Source organism: Mus pahari, chromosome 7, assembly GCF_900095145.1.
Source record: "Mus pahari chromosome 7, PAHARI_EIJ_v1.1, whole genome shotgun sequence".
NCBI lineage: Eukaryota > Metazoa > Chordata > Mammalia > Rodentia > Muridae > Mus > Mus pahari.
This window is the reverse complement of record NC_034596.1, coordinates 50,978,154-50,993,332: the sequence shown is the minus strand read 5'-3', so window position 1 is coordinate 50,993,332 and position 15,179 is coordinate 50,978,154. Positions and strand designations below refer to the sequence as shown.

General features: G+C 43.5%; 1 protein-coding gene across 5 annotated transcripts in view; it reads right to left on the bottom strand.

Annotated features, from left to right (window-relative positions):
• The window catches only part of Npas3 (neuronal PAS domain protein 3), an 819,449-nt gene that overhangs the window by 51,785 nt on the left and 752,485 nt on the right, over positions 1-15,179 (bottom strand). For all 5 annotated transcript variants that reach the window (XM_029541027.1, XM_029541028.1, XM_029541029.1 and 2 more), the window contains one exon: positions 13,678-13,796. In XM_029541027.1, the coding sequence (XP_029396887.1) occupies positions 13,678-13,796 (119 nt within the window). The remainder of the gene's footprint in view (positions 1-13,677; positions 13,797-15,179) is intronic.

Here is a 15,179-nt window from a genome sequence, read left to right as displayed (position 1 = left end):
TGAGTTTCACTCCCCTTTCACTTACTGAGCATGCTCTGTCTATCAAGGTCGACTCTGAGGTTTTGTTTTTAGCATAATGGGACTACTGTGGTCTTTGAATGCCCAACAACCCACAAGAGCCAGGCACTACTACTACTTTTGTGCCTTAAAATTCAAATCCGCATAAGTTAAAATTCCCCATCATGTCCAGGTGCTAGGAATATGACCACTATGGGGTCTTGCGTAAACTGCATCCTCTTTTCGATCCTTCTCTTGAATGAGATGAAATATACATTTCACAGGGAAGTTGGTAGTTCTTAACATGAGTCAAGAATATCAATGTCAGGTCCAGTGTGGTGCTGCCTCCCTTTATTCCCACAACTTGGGAGGCAGAGGCAAGCTGATCTCTGTGAGTTCAAGGCCAGCCTAGTCTACATAGTGAGCTCCAGGAAAGCCAAGGAATGAGACACTCTGGTTTAAAAGCCAAAAGCAAAACCAAACCAAACTAAACAAAAACCCCCTATCAACACTTTCTAGTTCCATGTTGTATTTCTTTAAGAGCCTTAGAATTTATATTAATAATTCCACTTATCACTAAAATAGTGTTTTTTCATGACTCAATGCATTTTAGGTTCTTTCAAATGGAAACTTAAAATGATTTTAGACAGTGTTCGCATAGGTATACATTAGCTACCCAATTTCTCAAAATCCAAGATGGAGGGCATGATATTGTGTAAATGTTGTTCGGTATAAAGATAAGGGTGAGTATGTGTTATGATGAAGTAAGTGAAGACATTTGTCACTATTAGAATTAGACAAGAGGATCCCTCTCAAACCAATATTTTATTTTTTCTCCTCTGTTTAGGATCTAGGGTAATTTCTCTGAGTCTGAGTTATTTCAGTCTATGTGTAATCTCCCTGAGGACAAGGTTTACAAGTTCACAAAGAATTAGAAGCCCTCATGCCAGGCATGGTGGCATATACCTTTAATCCCAGCAAACAGGAGGCAGAGGCAGATGTCTGAAGCAGGATTGTTTGAGTTAGAGGCCAGTCTGATTTACAAAGCAAGTTCCTGGACAACCAGAGCTACCCAGAGAAACAAAAACAAAAACAAAAAAGAAGAAAGAGAAGGAGAAGATGGAGGAGGAGGAGGAGGAGGAGGAGGAGGAGGAGGAGGAGGAGGAGGAGGAGGAGGAGGAGGAGGAGGAGGAGGAAGACGACGATCTTTGCCCACCTTTTTGGTTACAGTTCCAGAATATTTTGGTGATCTAACTACCTTTTGCTACAAAGTCATGCAACAAATTAGATTTCAACTTCCCTGTCTTCAGATATCAGGGCTGCTCCTGTGGGGATAGGTCCTCTTCCATGCCACCCAGAATGTCCCAAGAGAAGCCATACCTCTAATGTATAGAGGGGGCATCAGTGCCAGGAGACAGTGTAGACCACCACTGATTCATCTGCATCAAAGGCAAGTCCTGCTGTATAGGTTTTTTTAAGCTAAAGAGCTGGGAAGCCAGAAAACTTAGGATGCCTGCCTTCCATTGCAAGAGGAAGGAAGGAAGTGCTAGGGGTGGGAGGTGTATAGGATTTCCTAACTCACCCCATTAGATGTACTCCTATTAAGCCACTCTGTTCATGACTTCTACAAGGACTCAAGGGTTTGAAGGACATTTGGTAAGGGGCTGTTGAGGAATGTTAATATATTCAGGACTACCAAGTAACAATCAAGTATCTCTTGATTATGCTTCTAGAGCTCTAGCCATAAGAATTGGGTACAAGTGGAGTTTAAGTTAAATACACGTTAATTTTTAACAACCAAATATGAAAGTATGAAAAATGCTTGCCAGAGAGTGTGTATAGCGTACATTTAAAAGGCACAAGAAAAATGGCAACTTATTCTTACCAGGGCTTGGAAAGTTAAACAATTACTTGGTCATGGAAAACATATTCTGAACTCTAAGGCCCTCCTTCTAAAGAACGGTGACTCTTAGCCAGAGGAGGGATGTACACTGCCCTTACTACAAACCATGAACAGTATATATGAACACTTTTATTTCTGAAACAGAAAACTTTATTTAATTTCAGCTGTGTGCTTTATGCCATTCTAGGATTTTGTATATAAACCACAGTTGAAAGAAAAGAAAGCCTATGCAAATAAGTATACACAACAGGTTGTGTGCAGTGCTTTGAGAAGTCATGGTCCAGAGGGCAAAGCAAGTGGTAGGTTGTAGGGTAGATGCTCGAGTTAGGTTTTATGGGGAATGGGACAAGAAACTGATTTTTTTGGATAGAAATCTCAGTGAAGTACAGGTGAGACTCATATCCAAGGGCAGCACAGATCCCAGGGAGAATCTAAAGCTAGCACAGTTACCTGTGAAAGGAAGGTAGAGATGCTGCTATGGGTCAAATGACAATTTATACGAGCCTAACTGTGAATCTTCATCATGGTGACTTAGAGATCAAAATGTGCGAGTGTGCTTGGATCAAAATGGAAAAGCGGACTGGGTATGGCGGCACATGCCTTTATTTCCAATATTCAAGAGGCAGAGGTAGGTGGATCTCTGTGAGTTCAAGGGCAGCCTGGTCTACATAGTAAGTTCTAGGCTAGTCAGGGTTGTATAGCGAGTCCCTGTCTAAAAAAAAATTCAACAAACACAAAAACAAAGCCTTGTGCATACATACACACAGGTACACGCACATGCATAAATGCATGTCAGTATGGTAACCCTTGAATATGACTCCTGAAGGATATGAACAGGTAATAATGATGATTATTCTGGTTCAATAAGCATCTTCCTACTCAAGAACTTTGTAATGAGGTTATGCTGTTAGAGTGATGGTGGGGTTTGGCAGGGCATCTTGAGAGATTGGAAAGATGTGATTGATACTATGTTCTTCCAGAGAGGTAATGGATGCGAAGATCTGGAGTCTATGATTCTAACTCCTCTCCTCTACTTGGAATGAGCAAACAGAATTTCTCTGGAGATGCCGCAGGGTTTGGGCCACAGTGGTAGTTGCCTGCCCTTGAGAGTTCAATTTATGATATGTAGAGGGTCTAATCAAACTTGGAAACTTGTGCACTGCAGATCCTAGAAGTCCCATTTATTCCAGAGATCAACAGCATCAAATTAGCCCTGCCTCTACTACATTTCTTACATTAAAGGGCTGTATTAGTCTTGCCATGACGCTAAATCAATTCCAAAGAAAACCATTTGGTATGTGCTTCTTTTGTTAAAGGGACAGATGACGTATTTCAGTCACATTTTGTCCCTTATAATCAAATCAATATTCAGGACACTAAAGCAAAGAGAAATTTCCCAGAAATAAATGCCTTTTCTATATTCTGGAGAAATCATTTATTATTCTGGAGCTCATACAACTTCCAGGAGATGATCTGAAGAGGTACTGGTGAATTACTGTCCATCTCTACAGGTGTACATGCAGAGGTAAAGAAATGAAGGGTTAGGTAGTCTGGACTCACCTCTGTCAAACGTTCAGTGAGGTCCAGGGATGGGAAGCTTCTCCTGTGGACATGTTGCCTACCTAGCCTATGACTCTGGCCTAAAGTCATGCTAAGCTCGTCACTTCCATGCCCATTTTTAACTTTTCAGTAGCCCCACAAAGGAGGTTCTCTTACCATTTTCTCTTTATGAGACAGGAAACTTCAAGTAGTCACATAATCTACTTAAAGTCAAAGAGCTGGGAAGGCAGAATACTGTCCACATCCTTGGTTACCTGATGTCACAGCTCCGTGCTTAATCACTGCTCATCAGGGAGGTTTTGAGGTACTAAGTGTCAGTCAGAGTAATTTATCTTCAAGCACTTAAAATTTGCAGAGTTTAAAAAAAAACGTTATCCTTGCCATTGGAAGAGATTATTTTGGGGAGGCAGGGACTCTCAGCATCTTGAAGTGTTGGCCTGGAAGAAATGATGAATTGACCAAGTGTTTACCTTTTGGTTTTCAAGTCCATTTAAAAACTAATTTCTATGAGCCCCTGTCAATAAGTGGGGCAATTATATAAACGCATCTGTGAGATGGAGAGTAGAGTGATGAAACTGTTATAAATTTTGAAGAGTATTAAAGACATCTTACGTTGAAAAGGTCATTTTCTTTTCCTTAGGGATGTCATTTCCAAAGTGGCCATCACTTTTGTTGTTTGTGCTACAAATTCTTAGAAACCAGAGAAGACACAGCATCAGTCAGATGGGCTATAGTTACTTCCTCCACATTCTTCTTTATATAATGCAAAATGGAGGACCTGTAGGTTAGTGGCACATTTGGGTTGTAGTCACTGACATAGTTAGGATTTAGACACATCACAGTGATCATATCTCTGGTTGGTAAAATAGTTCAGTGCTGGCAGAAATGCCACATCCCAAGCTGGAACTACTGTCATGCCTTGGTATCCAGGCAGCTAGGAGGAGGGTCTTAAAGTTCACACCTACAGTGACCCACCTATTCCAACAAGGACACACTTATTCCAACAGGGCCATACCTTTTAATAGTGCCACTTCCTGGGCCGAGCATATACGAACCATAGCATGACAATTGTGCAGAGGTGAGTAAAGACTAAAATGATTTAGAAATCTTGATTTTATTGGTTCTCTGCTCTATTTGCATTTTTTTTTAAAACCAGGGTAACTTCTGCCTATAAATTCTACTCCGGAATTTTTTTTCCTTCTTCAATTTATTCTGGGTGTTGGGGTTGATTGAAAGGCAATAAATGCACAGTCTTAGAAAGTCTGAACTGATTGACAGAACTTTTGGTCTCTCTGAAACTTCATCTATTGATTTGACAAGATAGCCACATTCTGCACAGCTGCTGTGGGATGCCGCAGCCATCATTTCACGATCACACGGAACCAAAGCAAAAGCTTCAGCAGATGCACACTGATGGGTCCAGACTTTGGGGCATCTCGGAAACTCAGACTGAGAGGAACCTTTCCATGGTGTCTTGTATTGTCTATTCTTGACGGGGAGAAAGAGCAACTTTCAACCGATGAATGCTCTCAGAAATCCCCAGAGCAAAACTGTAGCGACACCGCACCCTCCGCTAGGGATACCTTCCGGCAACGCTGCTCTCTGAATGTAGTGAACTTCTCGGGCAAGCAGAGAGCCAGTTTCCAATGACAACACTTTCTATATTCTTTACAATTTCTGAGGAGTCATAGCATTGTATCATAAGGTAGGGTACTAGCAGGTACCCTATTAATAATTAGGAACGCAGCCCATAAATGTTGAGAGGGGGAGGAGATGAATTTGGATCAGTAGGGAGGGATAAAATATGATCAAAACATATTGCATAAAATTTAAGAATTGCAGAAAAAAATGCTTTTCAAAGATCATTAAAAAAAAAAAAAAGAAAATGCTGATCACCACATACTAGCTGGAAATGACAAAGAGATGCTAGTCTGTGTCTGTCATTTTCTGAACCAATGTCCACAGGACTATTGTACACTTTGATTTGGGTAACAGACTGAGAAAGATTCACAATTCCTGGAGATAAAATGGCAAAATGGAAACCAGATCATGTGGTTATTTGGGCTTGTAGCTGTTCCAAGGGTCAGTCTAAGTCAATGGTTCTAAACCTTCTAATGGATTTAATGTAGCAGGGCTATGACCCTTTAATACATTCCTCATGTTGTGATGACCCCCAGCCATAACATTATTTTTATTGCTATTTCATAACTGTAATTTTGCTACTGTTAGGAATTGTAATGTAAATATCTGTGTTTTCTGATTGTCTTAGGCGACCCCTGTGAAAGGGTTATTTGACCCCCAAAGGGATGTGACTAACAGGTTGAGAACCACTGCTCTAACTACTGCTAATATCAGATTAGCAAACTGGAGGTTAATCTCTGTTGTCAACCAGATTGTATATTGAGGTTGAGGTAGATCTCTGGGTGTATGTGAGGGTGTTTCCAGAGGTGAACAACAGGAAGCAACCCTTGCCTGAGGTGTAGGCAGCAGCATCCTGTAGGCTGGTGGTACAGATGAAATAAAAGGGGAAAGTAGAGAAAGAGTGCTCCCTCCATGCCTTCCCAGCCTGTGCTGGATTTATGTCAACTTGACACAAGAGGAGGGAACCTCAATCAACAAAACAGCCCCATAAGACAAGGCTCTCAGAGAGCTTGTAGGCCGTTTTCTTAATTTAGCTGTTGATGTGGGAGGGCCCAGCCCACGGTGGGTTCCCTGGGCTGGTGGTTCTAGGGTGTGTAAGAAAGCAGGCTGAGCAAACCACGAGGAGCCAGTAGGCCAGTAAGGAGTCTTCCATAGCTTCTGCGTCAGCTCCTGCCTCCAGGTTCCCAGCATTAGAGTTCCTGTCCTGAGTTCCTTCAGAGATGACTGCAATATAGAAGTGTAAGCCCAAGAAACCCTTTGATGGCGATGTTCCATCCCAGCCAAGACGTCCACAATGGACGGAAGCAGCACAAACCAAGGGAATCCTGGTCTGTAAATGTCTATATAGTTTGGCCAAAGCAAAAGAAAAGCCACTAATTCATGTTATCTGATGATACGAAATGGCACACGGTACTGTAGACAATCCTTGTTCACATTTCAAAAGAAGAGAAAGCATGCAATTTAATTCAGAAAACATTTGCTGAATAACAGCTTGAGGCAGCCGGCAGTGCTTGGGAAGAAAGGAGAACATACCATTCACCGCGGAGTCTTAGAAAGGAGAAGTTGTTTGGATTCAGGAAATCTTGATACTTCTTTGAGCCTCGCCTTTCACCGAGTCATCTTTCTCCACCCCACCCCAGTTTTACTTACTTTCAAAATTGGGAAATCAGAGGTAATTGCCTAAAAGAAGTATTACGATATTCACTGAAATTATAGGAAAATATTTCATAAAACGGCGCGGAGATGCTTAGTTGAGCTTGAGTGATTTGATCTGTAGGAAAAACACCGAATTACGTACTACTTCACTTTACTGATAAGAAAACCGGCAGCAGAGAGCATGTGCGCTGACACAGTAGCTCAGAGATGGAGGGTTGTTTTCTCACATGCAGTAGGGGGAACAAAAAAAGCAGTCAGGCGTGGGCGCCATAGTGGCGCAGCGTTTCCCAGGTAGCCAAGAAGCATTCTGGGAAAGGTAACTGGCATGGTCGAAGCCATAGCATCATGACTGTCCACGTGCTTTTCAGGAAAGATAAGGGTCTGGGCTAGCTAGAACATCCGTGGAAAGGTTCTCAGGAAGAGCAGCTTGACAGGGAGAGAAGCTGGGGTCAGCCCCATAAGCATTCCCGCACTGTGAGCAGCAGAGAAGTCAACGGTCTCCGAGTCCATGAAGAGAGAGCCAAACAGAACCCAGGAGAAGCAGGGAGGAATGAGGTCTGCTAGGAGCTAATCTGATGTCTCACGGCAGATCCGGAAAAGAGGCATCTGGGTTCAGGGAGACGTGGCCAAGTTCTGCAGTGCATTAACACCAGTGGGGATCAAGGGCCGGGGCGTGGGGGTGGGGTGGGCGGGATAGGGGAGGCTTCTCAGTGTTATGGATCTTCCTGAAGAATTAACCCAAGGACCAAAATTCCAAATGACTGTCAGGGTAAGATCTATGCCAGTATTGTAGGCATCCTGAAACTCACCAACAGAAACAGCCAAGCAAGACTCAGTTTGTACAGAAAGAGCCATCAGCCTTTGAAATGAACTAGATGACATTGTGATGTTGAGCTCGGTTTTAGGTGCCACTGAAAACAATTCTCTTTATATTTATTTATTTACTCAGGTCATCAGGCTTGTTTGCAAACTACTTGACAAACTGAGGCAGCTTGCTAGCCCTTAGTGTAAATGGAGTATTATTTTCTTCTTCCTGCACCCTCTCTCTGTCTCTGCCTTTCTCTGTCTCTGACTTTCTGAGGCAAGGTGACTTTCTGAGGCAAGGTTTCTCTGTATAGTCCTGGCTGTCCTGGAACTCACCCTGTGTAGACCATACTGATCTCAAACTCAGAGGTCCGCCTGCCTCTGCCTCCCGAGTGCTGGATTAAAGGCGTGTGCTACCGTTGCTTGGCAAGTATAATATTTCTAAACAAAATTTTGCAATAATCATTTTAGAAATGATCTTTATCTATAAGAGGGACATCAGAATGGAAGCCATGGCTTTCTGCCTCTGAGGTCTAATAGCTGCTGCTTTTGGTACGGGGCTTCCAGGGATTCTAATACTAGATAAGTAAATGGGATGGAGGGGGGGAAAGAGAAAAAAGGTGAGCATGTACTAAAATACCTTCTGGAAGACATAACCTGCTCTCTTAATACACGTTCTGAAGATGGCTTCATATTAAATGGGATTTTGTGACAAGATGAATGGATAAACCGCAAGAACTCAAGAACCTGCAGATACAAAGTGAATTTACTGTGGGAGGCGCCATGCATATCATCAAATCTTTAAAGAGTTCTACAACGTCCAAAGGAAAGAAAACCACTGTGAAAATTATATAATCTCATTTATGTCGTGGGACAGCTCTTACTAGAAACTCTCAGAAACTCTCAGAATAAGAGATATTTGTACTTTAAGGGACACTTATGTCTCTTTCGGGAAGGCAAGGCTTGCTTTAGCTAAATTTCACACCCCAATTTGCTGCATTTGCTACTGTACATTTAAGACTAGAAGTCTATAAAATGGAAGTTAGAAGCAATTGCCATAAACCCGTGAGTGGTTCTCAACCTGGGGGGGGGGGGGTCAGGACCCCTTTTGGGGTTGACCGACTCACAGTTGCCTATCAGATATCCTGCATGCCAGAGGTTTACATGATGGTTCATAACAGTAGCAAAATTACAGCTACGAAGCGACAATGAGACAATTCTATGATTGGAAGTCACCACAGCACTAGAAAAGTCTCTGTGCTGAAGGGTCCCAGCATCAGGAAGGTTGGGGACCACTGCCAGAAGCCAGTGAATTACTCCCGTTCTGAGTCTTTATATCTTAAGGAGCCCGTGTGGCCTTTCAAGCATTTAGCCCAACACCTTGGTACCGAATCATCCCAGATGAGGGTTGTTGGAGTTTACAATTTTCCCTGAGTTGCTCCCAAGGTCCCTTTGTGATCCCTGAGTACACGCCATACCAGGACAGCAGTCACTGCAGATTTCACACTTGAGAAGACGTGAGGGGACACTCTTAGTACTGCATACAATGGGATAGGGACTCTCTTTGTGTCTGTTTCCAGAGTACAGGCTGCTCTACTCTGCTATTAGAGTCAGGACATTAAAATGTGTTGGGATAAATATTCCGGAGATGACCAAGGTGCTCATGGGCATGCAGGAGTAGATTAGAAAGCTGGAAGTTCCACACTGACGGAAGCTATCCTCCAAAGACAGGAGCTAAGGAGGCGACCCAATTAGTGTTCCTTTCCATAATTTCCCTGATTACATATCTCTTTTTGCCCCATGTGCTCTACCTAGTAAGTTCCCCCAGACATAGACCTAATCAAGAAGGCAGAATATTGATGCAAGGCAATTTAAATGAGAGCTGTGTTATGCTAAGATATGTGGCCAACAATGAGACCTAAACAACAGGGAGGCCCCTAAGGCATAAAAAGTGGCTTGACCAGATAACGTGCTACTGTGGATTTCAAGGCAGCCGAGGACTGAAAGAACAAAACTTCATTAGAGCAGTCCCCTGAGGTCTAGGGTGTGGCAAGTGAAGCCTCCATACTCCGTTCCTGAGTCAGGGGACTCAAGGGGGCCCTTCTTGGTTAGAATTCTTGGTTACGAGGTCCAGGTTGAGTAGCCCTTACCTGAAAGGCTTGGGGCCAAAAGTATTTGAGATTTTAAAATATTTGCATACCTGACAAGAATTTTGGGGATGGGACCAAAGTTTAAACGCTAAAACTCATGTATGTTTCATATGTACCTTTTGCATAAAGCCTGGAGGTAGTTTTATGGGCTATCTTTAGTACCATCTGTGCTTGGACTATGACCTGACGGATGGAGTCAGGGGTGGAATTTTTCATTGTGGCACTGCGCTGCTGGTCAGATGCTTCAAACTTTGGAGTTCCAGGTTAGGGGTGCATGCCCTGTATGTGATGAGGGTGCGGGTCCTGGGAAGGAGGGTGGGTCTGTTAGACTCACTGTACCCTGATGCTTTAGAGCAGTGGGGCATTGTAAGTCACACCAGCAAGGTCTCAGGCAGGGTGCTCTCCTTTTAAAAATGTAAAGGACCATGTACAGAGCCCCACCATCTCAGTGATGACAGATTATCTGCCTTCTTTATGAGTGAAGCAGAGGGCCGACTCTGGAACTTAATGGCCCGGCTTTCATTCCGGTTCCCCCGCAGTGGTTTAAGAGCTGCCCAAAGCAAAGGGCGGCAGCCCACCGGTGAAAGCCTCGCTGTTATGGTCTGCAAACTGGGGATACAGAATGCAGACTGCACGGAGGAGATTGTAAAATAGTGCTCCTTTGTGGACTAGTCTGTATAGTTACTGATAAGTACACAGTTCCTTGTACTCAGATGGCATTTGGTAACTTCTGTTGTTACCGTAAGTGCTACGCTGACAACTGCAAGCGATGGAGTCTTGGAGAAAGTTAGAAGGGTCCATAGGCCAAGGTCATTGAAAAAAAAAATGAAGATATACACTGACCTAGACAGTCCTTTGTGGACCTTTGTGGGAAAACCAACACGTACATGATGATAATAAATTAGAAGGAATATTGGAAGTACAGAGAAATTATCATTGCAGTTCCTTTTTATTGCATTTATTGTGTGGTGGTGGGTGATTACCAGTTTTATTGGAATGTTTTATAAGCTGCTAGATTTACTTACTGAGAATGAGCTGATAAACAGGGATGTTGTTCAGCTGCGTCTTGTCACAGGCTCTCACTGGGCCTTCCCCTAACTTTCAGACAAGGTGAATTAATTAGGAATGTTTGTTACATAGAAGGGGCGAGGCTGGGCCTGATGGGTCATTCCTCTGTGAGGGGGTGGGTAAAATGGTTGTGGATAGCCAATCTGAGGTGGGGCACATGACACTCGCCAGAGATAGCCATGGCTTCTTGAGACAGACTTCCTCACAGGTATGTCGCAATGAGATAGGCACTCTGACATCTCATGAGGTGACAGATTCTAGAACTGTTCCTAAATGCTTGCCAACTCTTTCTTGTTCAAGGTTGTCCTTTTTAAATCTCTCTCTCTCTCTCTCTCTCTCTCTCTCTCTCTCTCTCTCTTGGGGCTTTTAATCCCAGGTTCATGTTGTTTTGGACATCTCCCCCTCCCCAGTTGTACATGTGAGGTCCCTTCTCATTCATGACTTATAGGCAACAATGCCACCAATCTCGAGGAGTCTCCTGTGACCTATCCTATCTAAAGTGGTGTCTGGTGCTCACATTTCCTCCCGTCACTGTGTAGTGTAGCCTGGTCAGAGTAAAGACATTGGGGTATGAGTCAGCAGGTGACCTTGGGCAGGCTAACTCATTTTCCCACCCTTAGTTTCTTTGTATCTATTAAATGGGAACAGTCCCAACACTCTCTTCTAGGACAGCTGTGAGAGCTAAGCTTGCCCAGCCTTTCACAGGGCTCCAAGGTGCTGGCTGCTGTTCCTCTTGCTTTCATTACCCTCTAAATCACTGCTTTGTTACTCCATATAGTTCTCTCCCCACTCCCATGTTGTGAGCACTGTGAAAGCAAAGACTTTGTACTGTTTGATGCTGGGATTGTAGACTCTAAAACAAGTCCCACACTGGGAACTCAAAAGTCCCTGCTGAACGGATGTCGTTCACAAGTCTAACTTCAGATCAGGCACAAACGTAGCCTTACTGAGGCACCCAAATGGCCAATCACAACCTAAGGAGATGCTTGGTCTGTTGCCTAGACAAACTCTTTGTCCTTATTAGTGTTATAGCCATGCATACCACTCTTTTTGCAGATCAAATATCCAAAGAGCTTCGTAAACTATAGTCTGTAGTATGAAATCATTTTATTTTTCAAAACCTTAAATTACTCAATGATAATTATTGATAGAATTATACTAACCATTGCTTTCCACCTGTGATATGCCCTCTACTCAACCTGCAGGAATGAGAAAGGATGCTGGCAGGTGGGGAAGTTAAGAGTTAAAAAGGAAACGCCAGGACTCCCCAGTCTGGAATGCAAAGAATGACCCTTTCTAGCACTTAAATAATACCTCACATCTGTAGTCTACTTAGAGAATCCAAATGTGCTAATGCCCATGGTTAATAAGGAGTAAATGCACACCGTTTCCCAAGACGGGGAAGCACCAACGACCCTGAAGACTGTCTGTCTCTCTCCCCAACAATGCACTGATGTATAATAACTGTCCATGGGGAAGCTACTGTAGGAACTGACCAGTTGCTCTCTCTTTGCTTTGCACCCTGCTAAAGGTCAAGGTTGCCTCTCCCGTGCCTTTCAGACTGTAGGACAGCTCAGCTAAAGGTCGTCCTGGGGAGGATTTTCCACCTCCTTTCTTAAAACATTTTTTTTTTCTTCCCCCTTAAAGAATTAATGTCAATGAAAGTGCATGCCTCTGACTTTATACAGCTGCTAGCGTTTTGATGACTTACATAAAGGTTTTAAACCCTGTCAGTAATGGTTGTTAGCACCACCAACAATGCTGGCGTCATCCTAAAGAACACAGGTAAGCTTTTAGGCCTCAGCCTGGAGCAGGTCGTGCTGGCACGCCGATGCTACGTTCTGTTTGTGTCTGCCTTCCGATGTACAATAAATGCTGTTTAAAGAGACTGGCTAGTGTGTTGTAGAATGGCATGGTTCAGGTTTCTAAAGGCATTTCATAAATGTTCTAGCTCTTAATTTATGTTGCTATAGTAACCTAGAATGTTGGGATTTCTTGAGATGTCCTCAGCCTTAAAATGATGATGTTGTGTAGATTATGACTCCAAACTTGATCTCTGCCCATGAGGAATATGTGTATACCATGTAGTTTTGAGTATTCTGTGGACGCCCAAGTATGACTAATGTCCAAGAATTATTTTAAAATAAAGGATTCTAAGATTCAACCTGATCTGTGTGTGGGTGTATGAGTGTATGTGGGTGTGTCGACCATAGTCTGCTGTCCAGCGTCTTCCTCAATTGCTTGCCCTCTTATTTTTTTGAGATAGTCTCTCACTGAACCTGGAGCTTGATAAGCCTTCTGACTGAGCTGGTCAGGGCTGGCCAGCCAGGCCCAGGAATCCTCTTGTCTCTTCCTCCTCTTGTCTCTTCAGCCTGGCTTTCTATGTGGGTGCTGGGAACCCAAATTTAGGGTCCCCATGCTTGCACAACAAACACTTCACCTTCTCCCCACCCACTTGGCTTTATTTTATCAGTGTGTACAAATCTAGGTGATAATGTTATTGACCGGGATAGTTACTTCAGAGAAAGGGGACATTTTAAGGGGAACATGAGAAAAGGGAGATTCTCATAGGAGCCATTCTAGAATAATTACCTGCAGGACCGAAAGGAAATTGACTCTCCTGCTCCACCAGTGTGAATTCCTAGCAGGTGCTGGAGCGCCTGGTATAACTAGTAGCTTAAAGAAAAGACATGAGCTTGGGCATTTGATGCACCAGCTATGTCTGAAGGGATAAGGAGGGGGTCTAAAGATGTCTCTGTTGAGGTCGAAAACTGGCCAGGGGGCCTATGCTGTGCTCCAGGTCCCATGTGTTGACTGTATGGACCCAAAGCGGTTGGGAAACTCAGTGTAAACAAACTGCTTCGGATTGGCTGTGTCCCCTTCCCAAACCCAGCTTACCTTATATCCCGACGACTTGATGTGGACCCCACGTTTGGTCAGAGTAGACTTCATTCGGATGAAAAAGGACCGTTCAAGGGTGTTGTCCGTGGTTAGCAGACTGGGGCTGGTTGTCTCCACTGAGGAAGAGAAAAACGCAAACACATGTGATTTCGTCTCTACACAGCGCCCCAGAGCTGCTGTTCAGGTGCAACCCTTGAGTTCACTAATGACTGATGGGTGCTGAGAGTGTGGTAATCAATTTACCTCATTGAGAAAATGTTTACTTTGCAGAAAAGAAAAAAAAAAAGAAGAAGAGGAAAAATTAAGGCATCTAAAGAAACTCCTTTCCAGTTTCTAGCAAGAGCTTTTCAGGTTTTTTTAATTTGCTGCTTCTCCCTGAGTGGGGTCTAATAAATAGTAAGTGCAGCTTCCTTTGAGAGTTGGCTCGCATGCCCAGCAGTGCTCTGAAAGGGAAGAGCCCAAGTGCCCATGGGAGGGACAGGGTATAGGCAGGGATGCCCTGACAACAGAGAAAAGGCCCTGCTCATTGCTCTCCCCACATCCTTCTAGGTTGATTCTTTTCATTGTGAACAGGAAGCATGTAATCTTCTCACCTGAGTGCGGATGGAGGTAAGAGAATGGGATGCACAGGCAGAGAGAAAAACTACGCAAACAATCAAAGTCTCATCGCAATGGCCTGTTGCCCCAGTTGTCAGCCAAACAGCAGAGTCTGTGTTTCTCCTTCTGATTTTATTTTTTAAGTATCTGTTTTATTTTGAATTATGTGCGTCTTGTGTCTCGTGTCTGTGTCTTGTATCTGTGTCTGTGTTGGGGCTATGTGCACCAGGGCAGGTACATACAGAGGCCAGAAGAGGGCACTGGGTCTCCTGGGGCTGGAGTTACAGGCAGTTGGCTGTGAGTTGCCAGCTGTGGGCGCTGGGAAGTGAACCTGTGTCTTCTGCAAGAGCAATATTTGCTCTAACTGCTGAGCTATCTTTCCAGCCCCTCTGTTTCTCCACGTTTAACACAGGACATTTTCTATCTTAAACAGAGCAGTTAATGCTTCCCCAGGAAATGCTTCTGAATAGGATGCTTTTGTCTGTGTAACTCAAGTGGTGGGAGGCCATAGGCTGATCTAGTGCTATGGAAGAATTAAAGAAATTTTGAAGAGATTTTATAAATGAAAGTATTTTCCTGCCAATAAGTTAAATTTGGAGATTTTATACTAATTAATATTCTAATTTTGAAATTGGACATAGTACTACCGGAGGATCCAGCATATATCCAGAAGATGTTCCAACTGGTAATAAGGACACATGCTCCACTATGTTCAGAGCAGCCTTATTTATAATAGCCAGAAGCTGGAAAGAACCGCAAGGTCCCTCAACAGAGGAATGGATACAGAAAATGTGGTACATTTACACAATGGAGTACTACTCAGATATTAAAAACAATGAATTTATGAAATTCCTCGGCAAATGGATGGATCTGGAGGGTATCATCCTGAGTGAGGTAACCCA